The sequence below is a fragment of the Notamacropus eugenii genome, chromosome 5, assembly GCF_028372415.1.
Source record: "Notamacropus eugenii isolate mMacEug1 chromosome 5, mMacEug1.pri_v2, whole genome shotgun sequence".
Classification (NCBI taxonomy): domain Eukaryota; kingdom Metazoa; phylum Chordata; class Mammalia; order Diprotodontia; family Macropodidae; genus Notamacropus; species Notamacropus eugenii.
In genome coordinates this window covers 266,540,045-266,566,932 of record NC_092876.1, presented here as the reverse complement: position 1 = coordinate 266,566,932, position 26,888 = coordinate 266,540,045, and the positions used below count along the sequence as shown (strand labels likewise).

The 26,888-nt window shown below is 37.9% G+C and overlaps 1 protein-coding gene across 11 annotated transcripts in view; it reads left to right on the top strand.

The window, feature by feature from the left end:
• HECW2 (HECT, C2 and WW domain containing E3 ubiquitin protein ligase 2) overlaps window positions 1–26,888 on the top strand; it is a 507,687-nt gene that overhangs the window by 348,821 nt on the left and 131,978 nt on the right. For 10 of the 11 annotated variants that reach the window (XM_072612728.1, XM_072612727.1, XM_072612726.1 and 7 more), the window contains 5 exons: window positions 5,054–5,223; window positions 6,826–6,968; window positions 13,645–13,745; window positions 14,628–15,971; window positions 17,424–17,519. In XM_072612728.1, the coding sequence (XP_072468829.1) occupies window positions 5,054–5,223; window positions 6,826–6,968; window positions 13,645–13,745; window positions 14,628–15,971; window positions 17,424–17,519 (1,854 nt within the window). The remainder of the gene's footprint in view (window positions 1–5,053; window positions 5,224–6,825; window positions 6,969–13,644; window positions 13,746–14,627; window positions 15,972–17,423; window positions 17,520–26,888) is intronic. The other variant, XM_072612732.1, reaches the window with a different exon arrangement.

Below are 26,888 nucleotides of genomic sequence, written 5' to 3'. Positions count from 1 at the left end.
TAGGACATGGACAGGAGTATTGCAGAATGGTCAAGTAATAATATTTGTGATTTCTGTCATTGGAGAGGGCATCTACACAACTGAGTATACGTTTGAGTATAAGATCCAAAAGAATCTTGACAAGATGGAGCTTCTAATAAGATGACATTTAATAGAGTTGCTTGTAAAGTCTTATACTTGGGTAAAATTTAGATGCAGGAGTCATAGACACTCAGCAGTTCTGAAGAAGGTCTGGGTACTTGAAGAGATTGCAAGCTCAATATGACTCAGCAGTGAAATGCTAATATGGTCTTGGACTACATTGAAAAGAGTTAACTTGTGAGAAATGACAAAAGAGATAGTTTCAGAAAAACCTGCGAAGATTTACATGAACTAACACAAAATGAATTGAGCAGAACCAAGAGAGCGTTGTATATAGTAACAACTCTGTGACCTGAACAAATCGCTTAATCCCTGTCTGCCTCAGTTTCCTCCTCTGTAAAATAGGGATAATAATAGCACCTGTCTTCCAGGGTTGTTGTGAAGACAAAATGAGAAATCTGTAAAACATTAACACAGTGCCTTGCACATAGTAGGCACTTAATAAATGCTTGTTTCCTGTCTTTCTTTTCCTACATTCTACAGTCTAGCCAAACTGGTCTTGTTCTACATATAGCACATGCTGTCTACCATATCCTTTTCTTTTCCCATGTCCATCTCCTTCTTCCTCCTCATTTCTCTCTTTAGAAGCCCTAGAGCCTGCAGCATGGGGCCTTTCTTGATGCCCCCCCAGTTCTTATTGCACCCCACCCATTACATTATCTTGACGTTGTATATATTTAACATGCAATTAATTATATGTGTAAAAAATTGTTTCTCCCAGGGTAAGGAAAGCTCCTCGCTGTCAAGGACCATTTTTTTTTGTCTTAATATCCTCCTTTTATATCTTAATATCCTCCTTGCCTGGCATAGTGTTTAGCACATATTAGGTACTTATTAAAATGAGAGAATATTTGTAAAGTGCTTAGCAAGCAAATAGGCTATATGTAAATGTTAGCTATTATTAATAATAATAATAAATTATTATTGCCTTAACGCCTTCCACATCTAGAAAAAGAACTATGGAATTGGATCACATAATGAAGGAGACCATTTTCTTTTGTGTTATGTTTTGTTTTGTTTTATGGTTTCTCCCATTCATTTTAATTCTTCTATTCAACATGACTATGATGAAATTGTATTTAATAGGAATTTATGTGTAGAACCTATATAAGATTGCAAACTGTCTCGGGAAGGAAGTGGTGAGGGAGAAGGGAGGAAGGGGGAGGAAGGAGAAAAAATCTAAGATATGTGGAAGTGATTATAGAACACTGAAAACAAATAAAATAATTATTTAAAAATTGTTATTGCCTTAAAATAAATAATTAAAATACATTTTTGCCTTACCGTGCCTTCAAATTTTACTCTGATTGCCTTGAAGTTAAACATTTGGAGATAGTAAGCAAATATGTGAGAATGTGTAACAGGTAAAAATTGTAACAACTGCTGTACTTTATTAAATAAAATTAATATGTCTCTAGTATTTGTATTTTGGGAATAAATGACTTTATTCTGGAAAACATGTGAGTAACCATAGAAGTAAGCCTATAATCATAAATGTTCCATTGTTAAGTAAACGTAGTTGAATGTGGGGCATAAATAAATGAAAACTCATAGTGACCACTGAAACCATTCTTTGGTTAATAGCTTCATACTGTAGAGAGCAGTGAAACTGGAATCCGAAGATCTGACTTTAAATTCTGGTACTCTTAGTTGGTTATCTGATCTTGAGGAAGTAATTTTACTTCTCTTGCCTTTAATGTTTTCATCTATAAAATGAACTGGAAGTACTGGATGATTTTTAAGATCCCATTTCTAAGATTTTATTATTCTGAAAATAGCAGCACTTATTTAAAAGTATCTTCTGGCCAATCTGTGCTCGTTATTTTAGTGATAAAGGAGAAGTCATAGCAAAAAACAGTCTGGTCAGCATCTGGGTCCAGGAGTAGGAGAGGAAGTGGGACGTTATAGCATAGTATAGTGGACAGAGAGCTGATCTTGGAGACAGAAAGTTCAGTTTTGACACATACTAACTGTATGATCCTGGGCAAGTCACTTAATTTCATGGAAACTTTAGAGCAGATGCTAATCCGTATGGGGGGAAGGGAACATCCTACAGTATGGAATCCTAGGGGTGGACCAAAAAAGAAACAGAATCAACTATACATTTTGGTGGTGACCATTTACACCCATACACTCCTCATTTGATGAAGAAAAATCTGGTCATTTGGAAGTGCTATTGTAGAAAAATGGATTCTGATACTTGGAAAGAGAACAGGGTCTGAGTTTGAATCTCAACCTTGCTACTCCCTATATGACCCTGGGCAAATAACTTCATAGGGCTTCAGTTTCCTCATCTGTAAAATTAGGATGTTAGACTACCTGATCTCTAAGATCTCTTCCAACTCCGGATCTATGCTCCTATAAAAAAAAGGAACATAATAATTAAGAAAGGCATATATAAAAATGTGGAAAAAACACATTTTTGTCTTGAAGGTATGTTATGCCAAATAAAGTCAAGTGAAATATTATGGAATCATGGCAAGGACAGTAAAATGCTAATGTGACGTTCTTAATGAGCATACTGTTCACAAAATGCCAGGCATGGGAAATGTGATACTAATGAGTTACTACAGCAGCTCCTTTGAAGCATCTGGCTGGTTCTTTATCTGCCTTTTACCACTTTAGATGCCTTTTCAGATCAAAGGTCTTTCCTGTCCTTAGGGGCATTTCAGATAATTTTTTTTTGACATTTTGTGACATATCTTACTCCTCCCCTGCTGTCCTGCAGTGGGGGAATGGCACTAGACTTTCTTACTATGTGGCAATTTTGGGCATCTCTGAACCATAGCAGCACTGCATGTTTTTGACTTCTGTAAAGCAAGTGTACAAGCCCGATGCTAGGACTAGCAGGATGTTAACTAGCTTTGAAGTCAGTAAGCAGAGTGTTCAAGTTTCACCTCTTCCACATACTGACTCTGTGGCCCTGGAAAAGTTACATCCCCTCTCATTGCTCCAGACACCTCTCTGAGACTTGAAGGTACCCATCTTTATTGGAAGAGAGAGCTTCTCACCAAGCTTTCCCTGCACTGACCAAATCACAGATGCAGAGTTTTTTTTAAAAGCTGCATTTGTATACAAGTGTGACGTTGGTGACCTTCTTGAATTTATAATCTGATTACTACCTGACTTGGACTTACTTAGAGAGACTCTAGTCTATGGGTTCTTAACCTTTTTTGTGTCATGCACTCCTTTTAGTAGTCTAATGAAGTCAATGTACCCCTTCTCAGAACAACATGGTATGATGTTATTCAAATTTATAGAATTATAAAGGAAACCAATTTTATTGAAAATACAGTAATCAAAATATTTTTTAAGTTCAAGGATCCCAGATTAAGAACCCCTGTTATAGACTTTCTAACCCCTCAGGTCAGCTCAGGACCAATAAATCACTAAGGTTACCCAACTGCAAGTCTATATGTATATGCTAATCTGAATTATGTTTCCTTAAACCTCCTTAAACCGATCAAAACTATAGAAAGACTTCCAGAATGAATATAAAGTTTCAGAAGCCCCAGAATTCATAGGCACAGACTTGCCCAATGTCACAAGACAGTATGCAATAGAGCCAGAATTTGAACCTGAGGGTCTGTGACTCCATGTCTGACAATCATTCCCTTATATCACTTACTTTGCCAGTCTAGGACCATGGTACATGATGCAGGATAGTGACTCATATTGTTGTTCAGTCATTTTTTTCAGTTGTTTCCAACTCTTCGTAATCTCCTTTGGAGTTTTTTTTAGCAAAGATACTCAAGTGATTTGCCATTTCTTTCTCTGGCTCATTTTACAAATGAAGGAACTGATGCAAACAAGGTCAAGTGACTTGTCCAGGGTCACACAGCTAATAAGTGTCTGAGGTCAGATTTGAACTCAGAAAGATGAGTCTTCCTGACTCCAGTTTCAGCACTCTATCCATTGTGCCACCTACCTGCCCCTTTGACTCATATGACCTGATCTTAAGTTCCAAGAGTGCCTCCTGAAAACACTTTTAGCACACCTCAGTCTTGTGAATGTGTTTGCACTCGTAAGTCACTGTATTTTTACCAACCATAGTGGGTGAAGGAAGGATCAAAAAATCTAAAGTAATATATGGGAAAGAAGTCTCAATTAATGAAATGTAAAATTAATGGTATATACTAGATTCTATACTTTATGGGACATTCAACACATGATCTCTCAGTTACTTAAGATATTAGATACTTTATTTGAATAATTTAGAAACATAACTAACCACTCCATGCTCTAAATTCCTTTTTATTTGGGAGAGTGATATGAGTCATTTAATATATGGTGCAAATGAATGCATTTTTCTGGTTTTTCATTAATTCTAAGGCATTGATGCGAGTTTCCAAAGTTTTAGGATTGCTTTACTGCTTTGAACTCAGTCAACTTACCTATTCATCCCAAAGAGAACCTGATTTATATCTTCTCTAAGTACATAAATGATTCTTTTTTCTCTTTAGTGTTTCAACAGAATGAGGTGGTTGTCTTTTTTGTAATAATTTGTTTATTAAGGATTTCTCCCAGAGTAATATATTAAATGTTTGAGATCAAAATAAGGTTGTCCTGGAAAATAATGATGCAGACATACATGTGGTAATCAAAAGCATTCCTACTCTGTGACACAGGAAATTTCAACTAAAGGCCAGACACACTAGATCTTCCTCCAACCCAGCATTCATCACTTCCTCTGTGTCTCCTGTTAGGAGAATCCTCTGAATGAATTGATGCCTTCAACCACCCTTGTACCAACCATCTTATCCATCTTAGTGTAATAAATTTTACATAAGTTCATTAAGTCGTTTCAAGAAAGGGATCTTGAGTGATAGCTTGAATACAAATCAATATGTTGTTTGTTCTAATGATGATATATTGATGTATGTTTTTCTTTCCCCCTCTTTTATTTTTTAAGATCTTAGGGCAGTTGGACTAAAAAAGGGAATGTTCTTTAATCCTGATCCTTACCTTAAGATGTCAATTCAGCCAGGAAAGAAGAGCAGTTTTCCTACGTTTGCCCATCATGGACAGGAACGAAGGTCTACCATCATCAGTAACACGACTAATCCAATTTGGCACAGAGAGGTAATAATGTATGCCTTTTAAGTCTCTAATGCTTGATAGCTCAATAGTTTGCCAAGCTGGCATCTTATTCCTTCCTTCCTTTGAACAATTCTCACTGTGGTTTACTTCTGGGAGCTAGTTTAGATTGTCAAGGATGTGGTAGTGGTTTCCAGGGGCTGCATAAGAGATTACATGAGGGAGCACTGAATTCTAGTACACAGATGATACCAAGCTAAAGAGATTTCTCTCCTCCTTGGGTTTTGGCTAATGAATTTGTGGATGTCTGTATACTTTAGATTTCAATTAATCAGAGAAATACAATTGACTTGATGAAGGGTCATTGAGTGTTCAACTTCAGGGTAGACATATTGCCATGGACAGTATTGCTAATTCTTTAGAACTGCAACATTCCACAGTATCGTCTTACTATAAGCTGCCTGAATGAAATTAAAGATAGGGTTTTTCCCATTAGTGCTCCCTATAATGATGATAAGAAGAACACACTGCCTGTCTGGTCTGGAGGGCAGAAGTGAGACTTTATTAGAAATGTCCCTGAGATCACTTCTTCAAAGTGATCCTGGGCAAGTTATATATTATCTGCATTTCACTTTCTTTTTATATGAATCCTTTTTTTTTTAAGTTTATCAATTAAATTTTGCCTGATATAGTACATGTTTAAATATCAATAACAACATCCTCTGGAAGGAACAGAACAGAAAGGAGAAAACATTAATTGAGAATAGTAAGCTTTGTGGAATATTTCCACTGAGTATTCTCCTATGGTTATGGAAATCCAAAGAATCCTGTGCATTTTTATATGGAAAATGATGCTGATTGACAGTAATTTGTGGAAGTACTCATAAAGATCAGATGATCTTCAACCTCATTGAATTTTGTTGTGGGTGCCAGAGACTCTCTCCCCAGTTTCTTCAGTTTAATTATGGAGTTTCAGTGAAGTTTAGTTTTAGTGAAAACCATAACATTTCATTCATAGAGTGTTTCCATTTTGATATTAATTTAAAATGATTTTTTAATCCCTAAAAGTCACTGTGGTTCCATAGTACAGTGGAAAGACCACTGTCTTTGGGATCAGAGGAACTGGATTCAAATATCTCCTCTGTCACTTAAAACCTGTGAGACCTTGGGCAAGTCACTGAACTTCTGGGCTTCAGTTTGCTCATTTGTAAAATGAGAGAGGTAGACTAGAGAGGAGTGGATATTGATATTGTTATCAACCTGGTTGATGGAAAGGATGATGGTACTCTGAACAGACAGGGAAATTTAGAGGAGAGATGAGTTAGGGGACATTCATAATAGGTTCCATTTAGACATATTGAGTTTGAGACATTGATGAGATATCCAGATGGAAAAATATAGGAAGAGGGTGATAACGTAGGACTAGACGTGAGGAGAGATATTTGGACTAGATATATAAATCTCAGAATCATCTGCTAAGAGACAATAATTAAACCCAAGAGATCTAATGAGGTCACTAAAGGAACGAGTATATCTGTGGAAGAAAATAGGAGATAGGATAAAAGCTTGGAAAATGGTGTTTTCTATCAAAATCCATTGTATTTGAGATTTATTTTAAAGGTAATGTTATCCCTTTTTCCTTTCTAGAAATACTCTTTTTTTGCACTTCTTACTGATGTCTTAGAAATTGAAATTAAAGACAAATTTGCCAAGAGTCGTCCTATCATCAAGCGTTTTCTTGGGAAACTAACCATACCAGTCCAGAGGTTGCTGGAGCGTCAAGCCATTGGGTAAGTAGTTATTTTGTGGTTCTTAATAAGATTAGTAGCTATGCCTCCAGTGGAAAATATCACTTTTCTGACTAGCTAATATAGATTTTCTCAGTGATCAGATTTCTTTTCTATCCTCAATCCTTTAAACATCATGCAATTTCCTTGCAGTTTTAAAATTCTGACAGCTTAAAAAAACCTTTTGACTGCGATATTTTATGTATAAATTATTATTTCTCTGTAGCTCTACTTGGCAACTCAGTCCTGTGTCACGATATGCTTGCCAATATTCTATATATTTAAGCAATAATTCTGAATAGAATCTTTTAGTGTTAAATAGTGGTGCCCTAGGACTATCTTATGATGCCACCTTTTATAGAACAATATTATAAATAAAGGGCTGCTTTATACTAACAAATTCCATACAATAGGATTTTGTTTCTTAATAATAAGACTTCAAGCATTTTCATGTATCAAAGTAGTCTTATACAAAGAATGAATCCTGAGTGTAGTCTTGTAGTAAATTATATTCATTCAAGCAACTAAACTTTCAGAATCTACTGCAATTGTTCTTCTCCCGTCCCAGACTTTCAGCTTCCTTTTATGTATTATCATCCCTGTTAGACTATAAGGTCCTTCAGGGACTATTATCTTTGCTTGCATTTGTATTTCCAGCACTTAGCAAGGTGTCTGTTACATAGCAGGGATTTAATAAGAGCTTCTTTGTTTCTTCCTTCCTTCCTTCTTCCCTTCCCTTCCCTTCCCTTCCCTTCCTTTCTTCCCTTCCCTTCCCTTCCCTTCCCTTCCCTTCCCTTCCCTTCCCTTCCCTTCCCTTCCCTTCCCTTCCCTTCCCTTCCCTTCCCTTCCCTTCCCTTCCCTTCCCTTCCCTCCCCTTCCCTTCCCTTCCTTTCCTTCCCTTCCCTTCCCTTCCCTTCCCTTCCCTTCCCTTCCCTTCCCTTCCCTTCCCTTCCCCTTTCCTTCTCTTCTCCCTTGTCTCTTCTCTCTTCTCTGTCTCCCTCTCTGAGTGTACATATGTATGTATGTGTATATATACACACATATATATGCATATATGTACACACACATATATTTCCAGATCAGTCTTAAATTTAAATTTTAAAAATGATTATAATTTAACAAAAATATAACAATCTACATTCTGTTGCTTAGTTTTTGTGTGTCTGACAGAGCAAATTTAGATGAATTCCATCATAGTTTGACTCAGAAATAAAGTCAACAAGCATTTATTGTTATTATTATATCATTATAATATTATAGTACCATAATATAAATAATATTATATCATTAATCATAATATATCAATGTAATGCTACAACAATTATTAATAGTAACAGTTAGCATTTATGTAGCACCTACATGCCAGGTACTATGCTAAGTACTTTATTAATATGATCTCATTTGATCCTCACAAAAACCCTGAGAGGTAGGTGCTATTATTTTCTCCACTTTATAGTTGAAGAAACTGAGACAAACAGAAGTTAGGTGACTTGTCCAAGATCACACAGTTAGTACATGACTAAGATTGTATTTGAACTCAGGTCCTCCTGATGCCAGGAGCACTCTGTCTATTATGCCATCTAGCTGCCTACAATGTGTTAGGTACTGTACTTAGAACTGTGGTTACATAAGAAGGGCAAAAAACAGTACCTGATCTTAAGGATCTCACATTATAATAGGAGAGACAACAACCAAGCAATTATATATAAATAAGATATATACAGGATAAATTGGAAATAATCTCAGAGGGAAGGCATTAACATTAAAGGGGATTAGGAAAGGCTTGCGAAAGGTACGATTTTAGTTGAGACTTGAAGGAAGCCAATGCTGGAGGAGATGTCTTTTATCCTTTTTTTGTCTTTGTTCCCCTGAAAGATGTTTTCAGTTGAATGAGGTTGATGCACATCTTCCAAATCCAAGAACCACTTTACCTTAAAAAGGCACAACCATGGGGTATGCAGATGCATAAATAGTGCCCATACCCAACTACAGGTTCTATATCAGCCTGAATAAATGCAATGCCCTGAAACTCTGTGCCCAAAGTAAAAAAAAAAAAACCATTGATGCCATGGTAAAATCAGTAACTAAGTGTCAATATTCATCACATCTCATATGTCTAATACGTCTAATATAAGTTTAGTTGTGTTACTGTACTATGAGCCAAGTTCTATACGAAGCAAGCCAGTCCCTGTCTTCAAGGAGTTCATATTCTAATGTGAAAAGACAACACATAAGGGGTTGCTTTAAAGGGTTGGGACCTACAGGAGCTGCAGCCCAACATGGAGCAGGGAGCAAAGTGGTATGCCCCACAGTAGTGGGCTTTGTTGAGTTAAGGAAATAACTGACCTATAAAAACTGAGATACCTGCAGTCAAGTCCAGGTACAGAGAGGGAGGGGAAGATGTAGGTTCAGGAAGAGAAGATATGGCTGGAGTAGCTGGGGAAGTGACATGGTGACATGGGTTCTGGCAAGATAAAGCAAAATCTGGACTACAAGATCCAAGGGATCTAGGGGCCCAGAGTGTTAAGCTTATATCATAGGATGGAAAATCCTTTCACAAATTCTCACAAGTAAGTATATATGAGCTCTAGATTGACATTTAATGTAACTTGGTTACTATGAACAAATTCAAATAGAAAGAAGCTCCTATCCTACTCCCTATATATTTTACTTAACATCAAAGAGAAAGAACAATCATTAATAGAATGGTTGGTCCATATAATCAGGGGGCATGATGACTATCACATTAAATCAACAAACATTTATTATGAAAGACACTGAGTGAAATACCAAGAGGCTTAGGAGGTGATCTGCTTTCAAAGAGCTTTTTATCATCACTGTGGAGACAAGACATACACAGAAAAAGGAGAATACCACAAGGAAGCATGTGATAAGTCACAACAGTGTACCAAAAAGAGTTTTAGAGCAGAGGATAAGGCTGGGGCCTAGCAAAGTGTTTTATACATAGCTGACGCTGAATAAATAATGAAAAAATGAGACCATCACTATGGAACCAAGTAATGGGAAAGGTTTCATGGAGGATTAGAGATCCTGAGCTCATTCTAGAAGAATCACCATGATTCGTACAAGTGGAGATGAGAGGAGAAAATGTTCAGTATGTACTGGGAAATGGTGAGTAGACCAGACCGGCTAGAGTACAGGCTCTTAACCTGAAGTTTGTAAACTTGTTTTTATTTTTTTTATATTTTGGTAACTATTTAAATACAATCATTTTCCTTTGTAATCCTATGTTCTTTTGTTGTTGTTCAGTTGTGTCCGTCTTTGTGACCCCATTTGGGGTTTCCTTGGCAAAGATGGAGTGGTTTACTATTTCCTTCTCCAGCTCATTTTATGGATGAGGAAGCAGACAAACAGGATTAAGTGACTTGCCCAGGGTCACACAGCTAGGACTTGAAGGAAGCCATCTAGACCAATCTTCTTATTTACAGCTTAGGAAACTGAGATCTAGGGAAGATTGTGACTTGACACATGTGGTAGGGTTTGAACCCATTTCCTCTGACTCCAGAACCAACGCTCTTTCTGCTATACTGTGTTCTATGAGGGCAGGGCTTGGTTTGGAGAAGACACAAGAACCAGAAATTGAATTCTTTGAGAAATAAGGGAGAGTGACTGGGATGTTGATTAATAACTGCACCAAATTTTAAAAACTTAGTATAGACATATGAAATAAACCTCAAAAGAGGAGAGGTTACTGAGTGAAAGGACATGACGTGGCCATCAGGAGTAAAGAATATTCCAGTTCCTCCTCCTGATTCAGTTTGCTAGGGACCTAAGAAGAAGGAGTACCCAGAACTGGAGAGGATGGATACAACTGGAATAGAAAGTCAGAGGTCCAGTAGCTCTTTCCCATATCCATGACAACAAGTTGAGAAGGTTCACTCAAGTCTTCTCATTGTTCTGGCTTATCCCCTATTTCTACTCCATGTTGTCCTTGGTTAATCATTTCACTGCCTGGGCTACATGTTATCTCCCTTCATGGCCTCTTGGGTTTGGCAAAGCTATAGGTATGTCAACTCTCATAGAGCTGACTTCTCAACTCTGTGTTTGGAGGTATAGTCTGAGCCCAGATTGTGTCTTGAACATCAGTCAGTGGATTTGTATTGTATTTTGCTGTTGGGGAGCCACTGAAAGATTTTGAAAGAAAGCAATGATTAAAGTAGACATCAGTGTGGCTGAGAGCTTACAGTATGAATTTGAAGAAGCATAAAAAAGAGGAATGGAAACCAAGAAAGGAACTGTTGCATTATTTCAAGCAAGGTCCAACTTTCTTGGACCTCATTTTCCTCAACTATAAAATAAGGAGATTGATCTAGATGAGTACTGTGGTCTCTCATAAGTCTAGATCAGTGATCCTCCAATACAGTGGGACTTCAGTATAAACACTGATGTCCTCTCGAAAAATTTTTTTCCAGTTCACTGACATCCTCAGTTCTCATGCCCTATAAGCTTCATTTGATCTATTGGGTATTGACACCTCTAGCTATGACAGATGAACTTTTGTCTAAGTTGTCATAAATTCTAAACTAATGAAATTTTAATTTCCAGGATAACTTCTCAATTTCATATATTTCCCAAACAGAGAAAGCTATTTTGTTTCCCTCAACAAAATGATTCAGACTGTGGCCTAATTTTCCTCTAAAGCTTTCCCTTTTTGTTGCATTGAACTCTCCCCATCACATCCAAATAGAGACTCAATTAAGTGCCAGTATGTTTTATAATACCTCTCTTTGAAACCAGATAATCTTCTTTTTAGCAAAAAGGAATGTACCTCAACCATTTCAGGCAGTGGATGAGTTTGGGTGGAGGATGATTGTAAGGAGTGTATGCACCATGAAATTAAAACTATAAATCATGAGTCTATGAATCCAGCAGGTTCTCTCTGTAGAAGTTTTTCTTTGTTTAGTGAAAAATCTTATCATTCTGAGGCCCCTTGTTACAATGAGAGCCTCTCCTCTGGTTCTAAGATTGAGCGAATCAATGACTTCATGTGACAGTGGTGGATCTGGAGTCAAGAGCTGGGTTTGAATGTGGCTTCAGTTACTAGCTGGGTGGCCTGGGAAAATCACTTAACCTCTGTCTGTTTCAATTGCTTCATCTGTAAAATGGGGATAATATAAAACTCCCAGGATTGCTGTGAGGGTCAAATAAGATAATATTTGCAAAGCAGTTTGCAAACCTTAAGGTATTATATAAATGCTATGATGACAATGACGGTGATGATGCATTTGATAGCCAGGCCCACTATGAGTAATACAGAGGTCAATATAGAGGTGAGGGGTAGGAAGATTCTTTACCACCCCTTCCCAGACACGTAGCACTGCCCACATCCCTGCCTTCCTTTCCAACTCTGCCATCAATCCATAAGTGCTCGATAAATGTCCATTATCATTATTATTGACTAAAGTTCCATACAGGGAAAAAGACTTTAAGGAACAATTTAAAATACCATTTTAGTGAGTTTTAGATTAAGTTCTTTAATGTAGCCCAAATGATAGGACTGTACTTGTTCATTTTTTTCCTATTTAGCACTATCCATTAGAGGGCAGTATAAGAGCAGAAATGCTTATGATTTGGTAGAATGAGAGTTTACTGGTCATTTTCTTAAGAATAAGCTGTCTAAAATATAAGTTACCTATTTGTAGCAAAGACCTGATATAAATATATGGGACTATGGTGTTGAAAATAATATTGAGTCCAGTCTACTTATTTTACAGATGATGAGTCAAAGCTGCTAAGGTCTTCCCTCCTAAACGACGTTGTATTAACTGTTTTGTATTCATTTATGTTATATCTAATCTGTGTACACTTAGACAAAGTTTCCCAAAGGTCTTTGTGTAGTTTTAAGCTTTAAAATTAAAGTAAAAAAACTTGTTGAAGCTTAAAACTGAATAAAGACTTTTGGGACACAGTGCATCTGTACTTCTTGTCTTAGAATGTAAGCCCCTGAGAGTCAGGATATTTTTTATGCTATGTATTTTGATTCTTTAATGCCTAGCATAGTACTTGGCCATAGTAAGTGCTTAGTAAATACTTGGTTGGTTGGTTGGTAGATTTATTGGTTAAGAAAGGGATGGGCTAAGTTTTTTTTTTCCTATGGTCCCAGAATTTATTAATGACAAATTCTCTGGCTCCTAGTCCAGTGATCTTTCCATTCTGCCACCCAGACTGTGTCATATGAGATATAGTCATTTTTAGCTTTTTCCTTATTAAATATATGGAGTGTTAAAGTGATATTAACTAGGTATATTCTCATTCTATAATGTTATAAAAAACTAAACCCTTCACAGTTTTGGAGCTAGTGGCTTTCAAAAGACGTTACCACTACTTACTAGCAATAGGAAAATAATCTGTTATCTTTCTAAGGAAATACTATATTCATACTGTGTTGTATTTTCTATTTTTATTAACAATTTCTCTTGTCCACAGCATGATGTCTTTTAGCCTTTCAATTTGAAACTCAGTGATAACCCATTAAAAAAAACCCTGATATTACTGTAGTCACACATACCAGTCTTTGAGCTTTTGATTTATGAACACATGACTTGAAAAATCATGGGGAAACTTGGTCTAAATCTTACAGAATTTGAGATGTGATTTATAGTGGGAAGGCAAAAGATCTTGGAAAACACCATTTGTTTCCTTTTTTTTTTTTTTTTAGTGATCAAATGCTTAGCTACAACCTTGGCAGAAGACTCCCAGCTGACCATGTGAGTGGGTATCTCCAATTCAAAGTTGAGATTACATCTTCTATTCATGAAGGTGAGGTATCTGTGTGAGTAAATGACTGTTAGAGGAAACACTTGAGTTTCTTTAAAGTATCCTTTTGTATTTGTGCAGTTCCATCAAAGAAAGGGAGCTGTCAGAAGAAGTTAACTACTGACATTACCAAGGCAAATGTTAAAATCCATTTCACAAAAGCATCTGAGTCATGCCTGTCTTCTGAAATCAGGATGTATTTTTTTTAATGATATTCCAAATATCAAATCTCAGCTGTCAGATCAACCTGAGTTGACATATACTGTGAGTTTAGTATGTAGGAAAACCTTTACAACTCATTCATGATGAGAAGAGTCCTCAATGGGATGGTCAAATGTTCCCATTGACATATGTGGCCAGTGTACATGGTAAGAAAAATTAAATTTTTATGACTATTCAATCTTCTTCTGTATGAGACCCTACAAAGTGCTGTGTCCTCCCTCCCTCATAGTCACCCTCACTTGTTTAATGCCATTGCCATGCATGATGCCACCATTTTGAAAGGATTCCCAAATGCTAAAAGGGCTGCTTTGGGAGTAGTTTCTTCTGTGGGCTTCCTTTTGTACTAAAGGGCCAACTAAGAAGTCTTATATATTGTATTCAGTAAAGTACAAAGATTGAATAACCCAAGATGTCATTATATATTTTACTACTATCCTAGAGTGGATTTTTGTTTGTTTGTTTGCGCAAATTAAGGGGAAAACAAGCTGGTTCTAAGAGTTTAGTGAACTGTCAATGGGAACAGAATTTGTGGGCTTTCCTCCTCCATTGTTTCTTTAATTAAATTGAAAGCAGTAAAGGTTACTTGAGTTCTGCTGACAAGCCCTGTGATTAGGGCAAACTAATCCCATATATTTACTTGCCAAGTGTTGTGTTTCTATTTAGATGCTTCGCCAGAAGCAGTTGGCACCATCCTTGGAGTTAATTCTGTTAATGGAGACCTGGGGAGTCCCTCTGATGATGAGGACATACCAGGGGGACATCATGACTCCCCTCCAGTCTGCTCTAATGGTCCAGTCTCTGAGGAAAGTGCTCCAGATGGCACTCCAAAGCATTCCTTTAGGACTAGCTCTACAATGGAAATAGACCCAGAGGAACTTACCTCTAGTTCTTCCAGGACCTCCCCTCCCAGAGGACGGCAGGATTCACTGAATGACTATCTCGATGCCATTGAACACAATGGTCCTTCCAGGCCCGGGACGTCTGCCTGTGCTGAGAGGTCCCTTGGAGCTTCTCCCAAACTAAGGAGTAGCTTCCCCACTGACACCAGACTCAATGCCATGCTTCATATTGACTCTGATGAAGAGGATCATGAATTTCAACAGGATCTAGGTTATCCTTCTTCCTTGGAAGAGGAAGGGGGATTAGTAATGTTCAGCAGTGCTTCCCGGACTGATGACGGGAACTCGGGGAGTCCAGCAAAGCCACAAACCAGCCCTGGGGAGGGGGAGGAAGGCCTGGCCATTGAAGCTGCTTCTATAGAAAATAAGCAGGAGGAGGAACTTCCAGAGATTCCTGACAGTTCCTCAATTTCAGATGCAGCTGCAGAAGAAGGAGAAAATGGCCAGGAACCTCAGTCAAGTGCAGAACAGGGAAATGGTGAATTGTGTGACTCTCAAGAGGGTGACCAGCCGACCAGTGATGGAGACCCAGGAAATTCTGATATGCCAGGGGAAAGCAGACGGGCCATCAGCGAAACTGAATCTATTGACCAAGGCTCTGAACCTTCCCAGGTGTCATCGGAGACAGAGCCCAGCGACCCCGCCCGGACAGAGAGCGTCAGTGAGGCCAGCACCAGGCCTGAGGGAGAGAGTGATATGGAAGGGGCTGATAGTTCGTGCAATGAGAGTGTTGCCACCCAGCTCTCTTCAGTGGACACTCGGTGCTCTTCTCTGGAGAGCGCTCGCTTTCCTGAAACTCCAGCCTGTTCATCTCAGGAAGAAGAAGAGGGAGCCTGCACTTCATCGCCTGCCAACAGTGGCCCTGCTGTGGGGTCACAGGATTCTGGATGCACCCCTGGGGCTTTGCCTGTGGTAAGGGTACCAAGTGGTCAGGAGGAAGGGCAGGTGGCAGAAGTGCCTGCTGTGCCTGATGGAGAGATGGGGGAAGTCTGGCAGAGGAGGAGTAGTCTTCAGGCTACTGCAGAGACCCAGTTGCATGAAGAAGAAGCTGGAGATGCCCAAGAAGCTTGTGAGGGGGCCACTGCTCAAGCTGAAGGAGCTACTGGAGGTAAAACCAGGGGCAAATGATTTTCAGATGGTGTTAGTGGAACTACTGGGTAATTAGTAAGGTTTTCACTGAAATATATACTATCATAGAGAATCTTTTCAAGTTTCATTTTTGCAAGTAGCTTGCCTATTATTGATGACTTTAAAAAACTAATGGTTATCCATAGGACATATTATATATGAATATATATATGACATATAGGACTAAAGCAGCATAGTATTTACTTCAGATTTGTAATGTTTCAGTGAAAAAGATTTACCATCATCCTTCCCCTCTCCTCTTCCACACACCTTAATAAATAATCCCCATAAATTATCTAGGACACAATTTATTATCCCATGACCAGTCAATGGTATACCTCTCTGAAATGAACTTACCAGTTCACAGTCTTTTGTGAGACTCCCACTCAAAAGCCCTTCCCACTTGGTAGGACTGGAAGAAGTTCATGGGCCACTAGCATAGCCTTTGAGAACCCAGAGTTATCTATACTACAATAAGGCTTTGAAATATATAGTAGCTATGTATAGTGAAATTTCCCAAAAATGATTAGGAATTTCTTAGTCTGTCAAAGGAAATTCCCAAAGCATACATAACAGACCTCAGCTAGGAACTATGATATGCAATGGCTTTAATTAGGAAGAAGAAAGTACATTACGGGGATGGAGGGGGGAGGGTAGACAGAGGGAGGGTTTAATCTGAAACAAACATCCTGGTTACAATAGCAATGTAATTAGTCCTTAGAGCCTTTCAAAAACCATGAAGTTATATCTTTGTAAAAATATGGCCTTGGAAATGAAAGTCTAAGCATGTGCTTTGCATAAAATATTTCTGTTTCTTGCCACCTGCAGCATAAGAAATGTCAGCCAGATTGCTGAGCATGATTGCACTTGAAGAATAAATAATGCTAGCATGTTGGCCAAAAGGCAATTTAAGACCTCAGTTTGCAAATAAAATTTTGGCTTTCCCAAAGTGAACATGCTGTATAGGAGACTGGCTATACAGTAGCACAAAGTAGAATAGGACATTTCTAAGTGTTTTATTATTGATAGATTAACAAAATCAAAGGAAAACTTTCATCAGATGTCTAAAATAGCAAAGGTCTACTCCACCTAGGCTTTTTTTCCTAGGAGAAGGTAGCTTATATTGGTTGATTTGATTCCTATCTAAATTATTCATTCCTTCTTCCATTTCTATTCATTTTATGTTAGGAATTGTGATTTTAAAGTTTTTCAAAGTGTTGAGATAGAGGCCTGTATTTGGGTGATGGGAGGCGGCGCATGTGCATGTTTGCATAGGGTCACTTCGACTTTATAAGCATGAAGATCTGTTTACCCAAGTCTACCTAGAAGATAAAACCAGAGGGAGGAAAAAAAATTCAGATACATTTTACAGGGTATTTCGGCACTGAAAGGAAAAGATAATACCCAGGTAACTTTTTACCTTTAATCCTAGGTTCTCAAGCCAACGGCCACCAGCCATTGCGATCGCTACCTTCAGTACGTCAGGATGTTAGCCGATACCAGAGGGTGGACGAGGCTCTGCCACCAAGTGAGGACCTGTTAACTAAAGGGCTCACCTTTTAATCAAAGGGTTCAAGGTAGAAGCAGCTGTAAGGATAACGTAACAGGGTAGACCTGTACATGTGATCTAAGACACTGATGCAGGGGGCCCTGAGGAGAAAGAATCAGGGTATTTACTCTTGAGATAGAGGTTAGGACTCCTTCCTTTAACTTCTACATGCCAGAGTTTAGAAGTGAACCTTTTCTTGCAGTTTGAGTGCCAAGTGAATAATAATGCAGTGGTGCTGAGCTGAACAGATGCAGGCGGTCTGGAGGTTTGGAAGAGAATGGAAATCTGTTCTTTTTCTTGGATGCTTAATGCCCAAATGAAGTTTGTTAGCCTCCAAATCATATTATGTAATTTTTCCGCGGGAGGTGTAGACTCATTCCAGCTTTAAATCTATGACCCATTCTGGGCCACAATAATGAACTTTGATAGGTAGCAACTGAAACTAGAGCTTTGAAATGGGACCTTTCGTTAATATTGTTTTCATTATAGAGAGGAATAAGGATGGCTCAGATATATGGGTATTGTGCACTCAGTAGTGAATGAGTGAATGAGGCCCATGGCTAACTGTAATCCAGATATAATTTAATACACTATTAAAACTCCTGGGGCTCATTGGGGGAATGAAATTTTGTAAGCACAAAACATTATCACTGAACATTTAGGAAGGAATTTTAAAAGTCCCACTAGCAAAGTTCTAGTTCAGCAACCATTGCTTCTCTAAAAACACAGGGAGCAACCTCTTTATGCTCTGTGATTTTTCTTCTGATGAGTCAGCCTCTCTCCTTACCTGCTTTACATGTGTTTTTGGCAGGAGGGGGATGATCTCAAATCTCTGCTATTTAAAAACAAAAGGAAAAAATAGATTAAAATGTAAGAAAAGGAGAAACGGTAATAGGGTAGCACCGTACCATGTGACACATATTTAAACAGACACTTGGATAGATGCTGTGTGTGTACTGTCTAGACAAAAGATGAATAGTGCCATATGAACTCTATCAAGGCATGAAAAATTTGACTTTGCTTGTGTTGGAAGTAGTGAACAAAGCTTGCATGTTATCATTACTTTAGGTTATTTATTATTTAGGGCAATGGAAATTTCCTTCAAATCAACTTTAAAGTGTTTTGTATTCTTTTTAAATAGTGATTCTCTTACCTTCCCTTTCCTTCCTTCTCCTTCCCCCTCCTCTCTTCTCCATTTTCCTCTCCTCTCTCTTCTCTTGTCCTCTCTTCTCCACAAAATATTACTTTAATGTCTTAAACTATTATCCTTAGTGGGGAATGGAAAATTTATTTCCTTATCATTTACATTGAGAAAGAAAAAATATAATCCTGAGTGATTTATGGGTTCAATTTCAGGACAAGATTAATTAGAACATCAGGAAAATGTCTTAGCTGTTTTTTGTTTTGTTTTGTTTTGTGTACATGGATTTATCAGTAGAATTCATAAGTAACTTTAGTTACCTTAACCTCGATACAGTAAGGATGGGGTATGGCAGTTGGAGTGCTGGACCTGGAATTAGGAAGACCTGAATTCAAATTCTGTCTCAGACACATACTAGCTTCCATCTACCTTGACTTCCTTATCTATAAAATGGGAATAATACTCACTTTCAGGGGTTGTCGTGAGGGCCAAATCAAATATTTGTAAAATGCTTTGTCAGTCTTAAAGCGCTATATAAGTATTACCTATTCTAATTATTATCAGGTATGTAAATAACTGATATCCTCTTAGCCACATCTGACATTTATAATTTTTATCTTTGTGGTTTTTAAAGTCTTCCAAACTATAAAGACCATATTAAGTGTAACATATCATAAGATCAGACATGGAGAAGAAAGGGGCAAAAAGGCTTTCATATTTTCTAATCCAACCTCTTCATTTTAGAAATGAGGAAATTTTGACCTAAAGAGGCAAAAATGACTTGCTGTAGGTCATAGTGATAGTAAGTGGGAGAACTGGGATTCTAAGCTAAGTTGGCTGATTCCAGATCCAGTGTTCTTTCCTCTGAAACATACTACAAAGGAAAGATTCTGTCACTGACTTATTTGGAAGGATTCTTTTCTAACAAAGTGCCAGTTACTTTTATTAGCTTTAAGTGAATTTAGAAGAAGAAGGAGAAGGAGGAGGAGGAGAGGAAGGAGAAGAGGAAAAAGAAAAAGAAGAAGAAAATAGCTTAGATCTTAGAAGGCAACAATTTTGGCTAATTATAAGTAAAGAATTTTTTAAAATTTATATTGTTGAAGCCTAAACAGCATGTAAATTTTTGAAATTTTGTGCATTTCAGGTCTAGGCAGATCTAGGATAGGGGCATGATATAGACAGTTTCCTTAAGGTTCCACATGTCAGGAGCACAATTCAAAACACATTTTAAAATGACTTTTTATAATGTACCCATTTTTGATGCTAGTGACACAGTGAACAGAGTGCCAATCAGGACGACTCTTCTTTAATTCAAATCTGGCCTCAGGCGCTTACTAACTGTGTGACCCTAGGCAAGTCACTTAACCCTGTTTGCCTCCATTTCCTTAACTGTAAAATGAGCTAGAAAACCCCAAAGAGTCGGACACGACTGAAAAATGACTGAACAACAACAAATTTTTGATTCTAGTAAATTCTCTACAGGTTTGGCGGTGGTGGTGGTAGTTATTCATTTTGTGAGATGACGTATTAGAGAAAATCCTCAAAGATTTTTGTGAACAGTCAGTATAAAAAAAATTTATTAGGCATTTGCTGTGTGCCAGGCACTGTGCTAAGCACCAGGAATACCGTTATATAGGAGATCTAATTTTCAAATCAATGCTTTATCTCAGTTTTAAGCATGTTGCATATTGTAGTTTGAGTTTATCTATTTCCATTAAACTCTTTCTTCTTTTTGCTCACATTGTTTCCATCACCCCCACAAAGGTCTTTTCTGTCTGATTTCATCACTTGGCCATCCTCACAAACTCTGTTCTGTCTGCACAATGAATTCTCTGCCTTCTCCTGACTGACCGGTTCCACTAGCATGACTAACCATTTCTTTAAAGTCTAGTCCTACCATTCTGAATCCCATGGTACTTTACTTCTTTGATCCTGAGAGGCTCAGATTAAGATATCAGAGATGGTGTTTGTTTGCCAGCATTGGATGTCAGTTTATTAGTATTGCTTGATCTGAAATTAAAAGGTGAAGTATCAGGGTTGATGGATGAAAACAAATGAAGATTGTGTCATTCCCTTTTATAAGCTTATCTAGAAGCAGAGTATTAACTTGTACTATTTTTTTTCAAAAACATTTTAGTCTTGTGAGCCTCTCTGATTATAGCAGACTTCAACTTAATAAACATTTATTTAAGGCATTTGAGGTTTCACAGCATGGTCCTTGAGGTCCATGCCCCTAGACTCCATTACAACTGAAAGTGTCTTTAATATATTGTGTGTCCTGTGTTCTAGAAGAGACCCAGTATCAGGAGGGTGATGCCTTGACTTGCAAGTGACTTGGATTTAAGTGAGGCAGAGCTATGCAAAGTCATAAGCCTCACTCTCTCCTCTAGGGTCATCTGAGTCCAGTGACAAGATGTAGATCAGGACAACTGGAGATGACCCCAGATGTAGTGAGTGACCTTGGTCTTTTTAAGGAGCTAAGGTCTTTCCGAGGTCTCAATTTGTCTGAGGCAACACCCTTACAGTGATTTAGGGCTAGGTAAGAAATGAGGCAAAAGATGACCTAGTTTGCCTACTTAAAAGAAAATCAAACTGAGAGAGCAAGACTCTGTTCTGGCCAGAACAGAAACAATTGCTGTTTACACTCACTCTGAGACATCAAAACACAAACAATGACCAAGTGAGACTTGGGTGGGGACCTATTGTTGGCCAGTCAGTGAGAGCGAGTGATTTGGGTTTAAGGCATGGTCGGTAGTTCCTTTTGAATCTCAATAGGCTTTATCAAGGCCTGTTTTCCAGTACTATATTTAAACAGATTCACTGTCAACTTAGTCAAACACATACAGCAAGACTGATCCAATACAAACATCACTCAGTTCTCTAAGCTGAAGAATTGCTGTGGCTGCTACTATGTAAGGCTCCCCTGGAATACCCCTCAGAGAAGCTCATAAGTAGGGAGTACCCAGACAGACATTTTTCTATAAAAGTTTGCTCATCAATCCACTCTTTAGTGGTGTCTAGCAGTGCTGGACTTGGAGGCAGGAAGACACAAGTTCAAATCCCTCCTCAGACACTTGCTAGCAGTGTGTTCTCCCGCAAGTCACAACCTCTTCCTGCCTCAATTTCCTCAGCTATAAATGAGGATAATAATACCTATCTCTCTGAGTTGTTGTGAGGATCAAATGAGCTTTACAAATGAGTTTGTCAAGCACTTGGCAGAGTGCCTGAAAAATACTACTATGTGTAGGCACTTAATAAATGTTTGTTTCCTTCTTTCCTTCCTTCAGTCCCTGCAGTCACAATCTATGTTGCTTGATAGCTCAGAACTTCTGTGGGAAGGCCCTGATCACCATGATCCTCTAATTTACCCCCCCCTTTTTTTTAAACTTAGAGGAAAAACATTTCCTTGTCTCTTTGCCCAAAGTTTACATTGCTAACATATAGTTGGGTAAGACCCTGGAGAGATCACAATAGTTCCTGAAAGATTTTTTTAACTAATGTTTTCAAGAGATCATTTTCTAATTGAGCATTCTACTATGAGATTCCATTTTGTTGTTTATCCTTGTGGTTGCTTGGTATCTTGTTACTTAAAGCAGCTTTTCAGTCCTGCTTTCCACTCCCTCATATCAGGCTATGAAATATCAAACTTTGATCCATAGCAAGCTGAGAAGATGATCTACAATTTTGATCTCAAAAAACTTTTACTACTTCTGACCTTGAGTAGAGATATTGGTGTGTATGAGCTTATGGACCACTTCAATTCAACAGACATTTATTTACTTCCAGCTACTGTTTGAAAGAAGTCCTAATGGTTCCTAGAGAATAAGGAAGCTTCAGACTTACTTGAAATACCACCATCTAGTACTTTACAGTGAAATTGCTGGAGGGTGATTCTCTAGTCTGAGTGTGGTTAGAGTAAGAATTGCCTCTTCATTCTGATGGCTGGTGACTAGAGACAGTTTAGGTCTAGGGAAGCCACTAAAACATTGTTATAGAGACAAATGTTTAGCTTGGGGGTATCACAAAGACAGGGATAGAAAAAATGAGCAAGCGCATTTCCGTCTGGGAACTTGTTTTGGCTTTGAATGGATCTGTCCTGAATTTATTTGAAACAGTTTTACTTTTCTCATGTTGGCCATATGCACTGCTGTTTTTCTGTAGATGACTTCTGTTTCTTACAATATAAATATTCATTCTTATCTGAGTTGCTAGGATTCAAATAACTTTCAAATCTGGTGCCATCTTGAAAGAATTGATGTGTTAGGTAATGGAAGTGAGTTACATCTGGAAAATATGCGTTTAGTTACCCATGGACTCTGATCCCTGCAAAGTAGTATGGGGGGAAGTGTTTTCTCATATTTCTTCTTTGGGGCCAAATTCCACAACTCTAATTTCAGTTGTAAAAAATCAGATGATACTGAATCTCTGTATGAGGATTTGGGGCAGAATGGGAAATCATCCCTTAAATTATTGTGATCATGTTGACACGAATCATAGAATTATATGTTAAAAACTGGAAAGACTTCTATTACTGAGGCTTAGAAAAAGTGAAGTGATTTGCCCAAATTTAAATAGCAAGTCCATGGCAGTGTTAAATCTAGAACTGTATTCTTCTGCCTGAGGTCTGCACTTGTTCAATTATACTATGCTGTAGCTGCCACCAGGATAAGCTAGAACATATTGACCTGCTCCTTCCCTCCATTTAGGAAGGATTTAAAAATATTGTTTTACTAATTTTCTCTTCTAATAAATGCTGACTGTGTATCCTCAGGCAAGTCACTTAAGTTCCCAGTGTTCTAGGCAACTATACAACTTTAAGTTACAGAAAAAGTACCAAAGTTCCTGAAAAAGTACATTGGTAGAGGGCATTTCCTCATGGGGCAGTTTTCTATGTCAGTGAAACCACAAATCTGGTCGCTATGCCTGTTTTATTCTTTGGTATTTCTTAATCCCCCATTCTCATTCTACTGTAAGTTTCATTCCCAAATCTATGGTCAGAATGAGTCTGATAGATAGATAACCCTTTAGATAATCCCATTCTCTAATTAGCAGAGTGCAAATCTATTATTAATAGCTAAGGAACCATTGGCATGCCATTAAGACCCATAGAAACAAAAAATTTAGGTGACAATCTCCAGTGGACTGTGCCTGACTCACACTGATGTCATGGTAGTTTAGGTTCAATAGGAACAAAATGAAATGTCCTTAGGTCATTGTCAGGAAGGAAGGAAATAACATTTATTAAGTGCCTACTAAGTGCCAAGTACATTGCTAAGCACTTTATAAACATTATCTCATTTGATCTTCATAACAAATATGGGAGGTGTTATTGTTACCTCTATTTTACAGATGAGAAAACTGAGGCAGACAAAAATTAAGTGACTTGACTTGGGTCACACAGCAAATAATACCTCCAAGGAGTTATCTGAGCTCAGATCATCCTAACTCTAGGCCTAACATTCTATCCATTGTGCCCCCTAGGTAGCTCAGTTAACAAATGGCTCTCTTCTGGACCCTCCTGGCTTCAGAGTTATTATCAATAGCAACTGTTGTTGTTTCTCTCCCAGCCTGATGTCTTTCTTTTTCTTTGCCTCGTTGAAGGGGTCATGCCCTGGCTACTTCTTAAACAGGCCTCTTCAATGAATGGGCGTTAACTTACCCTAAGTGAGTACCTCAACAGACCTTGACCTAAAGGGGCCAAGGTCTCCCAGTGCATCCTGGGTCATCTCCAGTCATCCTGATGAATATCTGGTCACTGGATTCAGATGGCTCTGGAGGAGAAGTGAGGCTGGTGACTGCACATACCTCCCTCACTGAAAAATAAGTCAAGTGCAGTCATCATTTCTCTGATGGCATGGTCTTCTTCAGCAACGAAGGACAAACACAACAGGGGAAAGAGATTTACAGGAATATCCAACGAGGACATTACATTGATTCAGCAGAGTTGGTTATGCTGTTGATTTGCGGTCAGAAGCCTCAGAGAGCTATTTGGAGTGGCTTGTGGAATGAACACTGGTCTGAGAGTCAAGGAAAACTTAAAATCATATATATTTGAGCTAAGAGGGCTCTTAGAGATCATTCATTGATCCAACCAAAGTCACACCTGCATTTGAGTTTTGTCCCTACCGTCAATTTCCTATGTAATCCTGGCCAAACCACTTGCATCTCCCCAGGACTCAGTTTTATCAGCTGTAAAATGCAGGGATTAGATTAAGTTAGTTCTAAAGTCCCTTTCCATTCTAATGTTCCATGGTGCTTCAAAGAAATTTGATTAGGAAACAGAATCTAAGCTTAGCAGTCATTATGTTCAAACAAAACCGTAATAATGACATGCCTCTCCAAATTCCCAATCAATGTGTCCCTTTGCCCAATTCCTAAATTCAAATCCAGTTCAGAATCATCTGTGGAGTTGATCTGATAATGTTTTTGCCATCCAACAGTAATTATCCTATCCTTTTATGTTGTGTCCCCTCCAATTTCTTTCCTAAATGGGGAATTTCTTTTCTTAAACTTATTTAATTTTACTCCTCTGACCAATAAACTACTCTGGCTTAATGCACACCTTCTCTTCACCTGGAATAGAGTTCTCAACTTCTTTCATTATAAGGAGATGAAGCCCTATGCTGATTGTTAGATTTAATGAGATTAAAAATATTTGAAAGTGTTTCATAAGTATAATGTCTTGTAAATGCCAGTTGTTAATAGTTCAAAAGAGCTAAATTAAGCATTGTTAGTAAAATAATGGTTGTGTCATTCCTAAGTCCAAAAAGACGAAAGAATGTATCCTGGCTAACTTTGCAAATATTATTAATCATATTTTTTCCAGTGGCTAAATATCCAATCCTGAAATGTGGCAGAATGAAGAAAAAATGTAAAGATTTAGAATTTCAAACCTTCTCGTTTATTTTTAACATCTTATGTCTATAACAGAGCTGGTTATTAGAAAGTGGATTTCCTAATTTCCAGTTTTTAGGCAATTTTTCTGTGCAGTGCTTAGTAGAAGATAGACAAAGGACTCTAAATTTTGTCAAAATTAGAGGGGCTGTGAGCTGTTTGGTCTATATGACAACATAATTCTCCCAGTCTTCATCCATCTCCCAACTAAAACCAACTTTACTGCCTTAATAGCTACATCCACTTTGTAATTGGAACACTGCTTTCTCCAATAATTCAGTCTTCTTAGCATTACATCTTCAGAGTACCCATCATCTGCTATAATTTTAGAAAGCCTCTATGCTAGGACTGGTAGAGATTATGGTAAGGTTTCACCTATGGGGAATCTTCATTGGGAAGACTGCTTCCTCTGGGCCATCTGCCTAGGGATAAATGTTTGAACCAAGAAAAGGAGAACATCTTCGCAAATATTTTTATCACCACCATCTTAAAATATAAAATGACAACCAATGAATAAGATGAGGTAGCACGTTGTAGATTCTTCTACTTATTATCTCTGTAATATTAGTTAAGTCACAATCTCTCTAAGGCTCATTGGAATATGTGAGTGATAAATTTTCAAAGTTATGTTTTAAAAGGACCAAATGAAAAAGTGTATATGAAGGTGCATATACATATACATATATCATATACACATATAGGACTGCATTATTGTCATTAATAATAGTAACAAATCTAAGGGGAATTGCAAGCATTTCTACCTATTACTTAATATTTAGTAATAGGTCCTAGATTAGGTATCTGATGCTTGAAATTGTGCATCCTAGCCTGTGTTGATTATTATTGTCCTCATTATTATATAATGTATTATATGATATATTATATTGTTATTGTTATTGCTAATTTATTAATTTTATTTGAGCTCAACCTCACAGCCTCTTAGTTTGACCATACACATTATTAAAAAGGTGAAATTTGAGGAATACATAGGTTAAAGTAGAATGAGAATACTTCCAGTTGTTTGATTCAAAGCCCAGTGTGTAAGGGTATGTTAGTTTCCTGTTAAAACCCTCTTTAGGAAAAGGCCTTCCCCTTTAGCTTTGTCCAGTATATAGGCTGCGACCACTCTTGAATGGTCCTTATCTGGGGGGGTAGAGGGAAGGAAGAAGAGAGAGAGAGAGAGAGAGAGAGAGAGAGAGAGAGAAGTGTCCTATCTTTTGGTTTGATAAAAAAAAAAAAAAATGGCCCCAGAAATTTAGAGGGGGGAAACAAAGCAAATCTCAAGAAGAGTTGTAAATGTACCATACATTGAC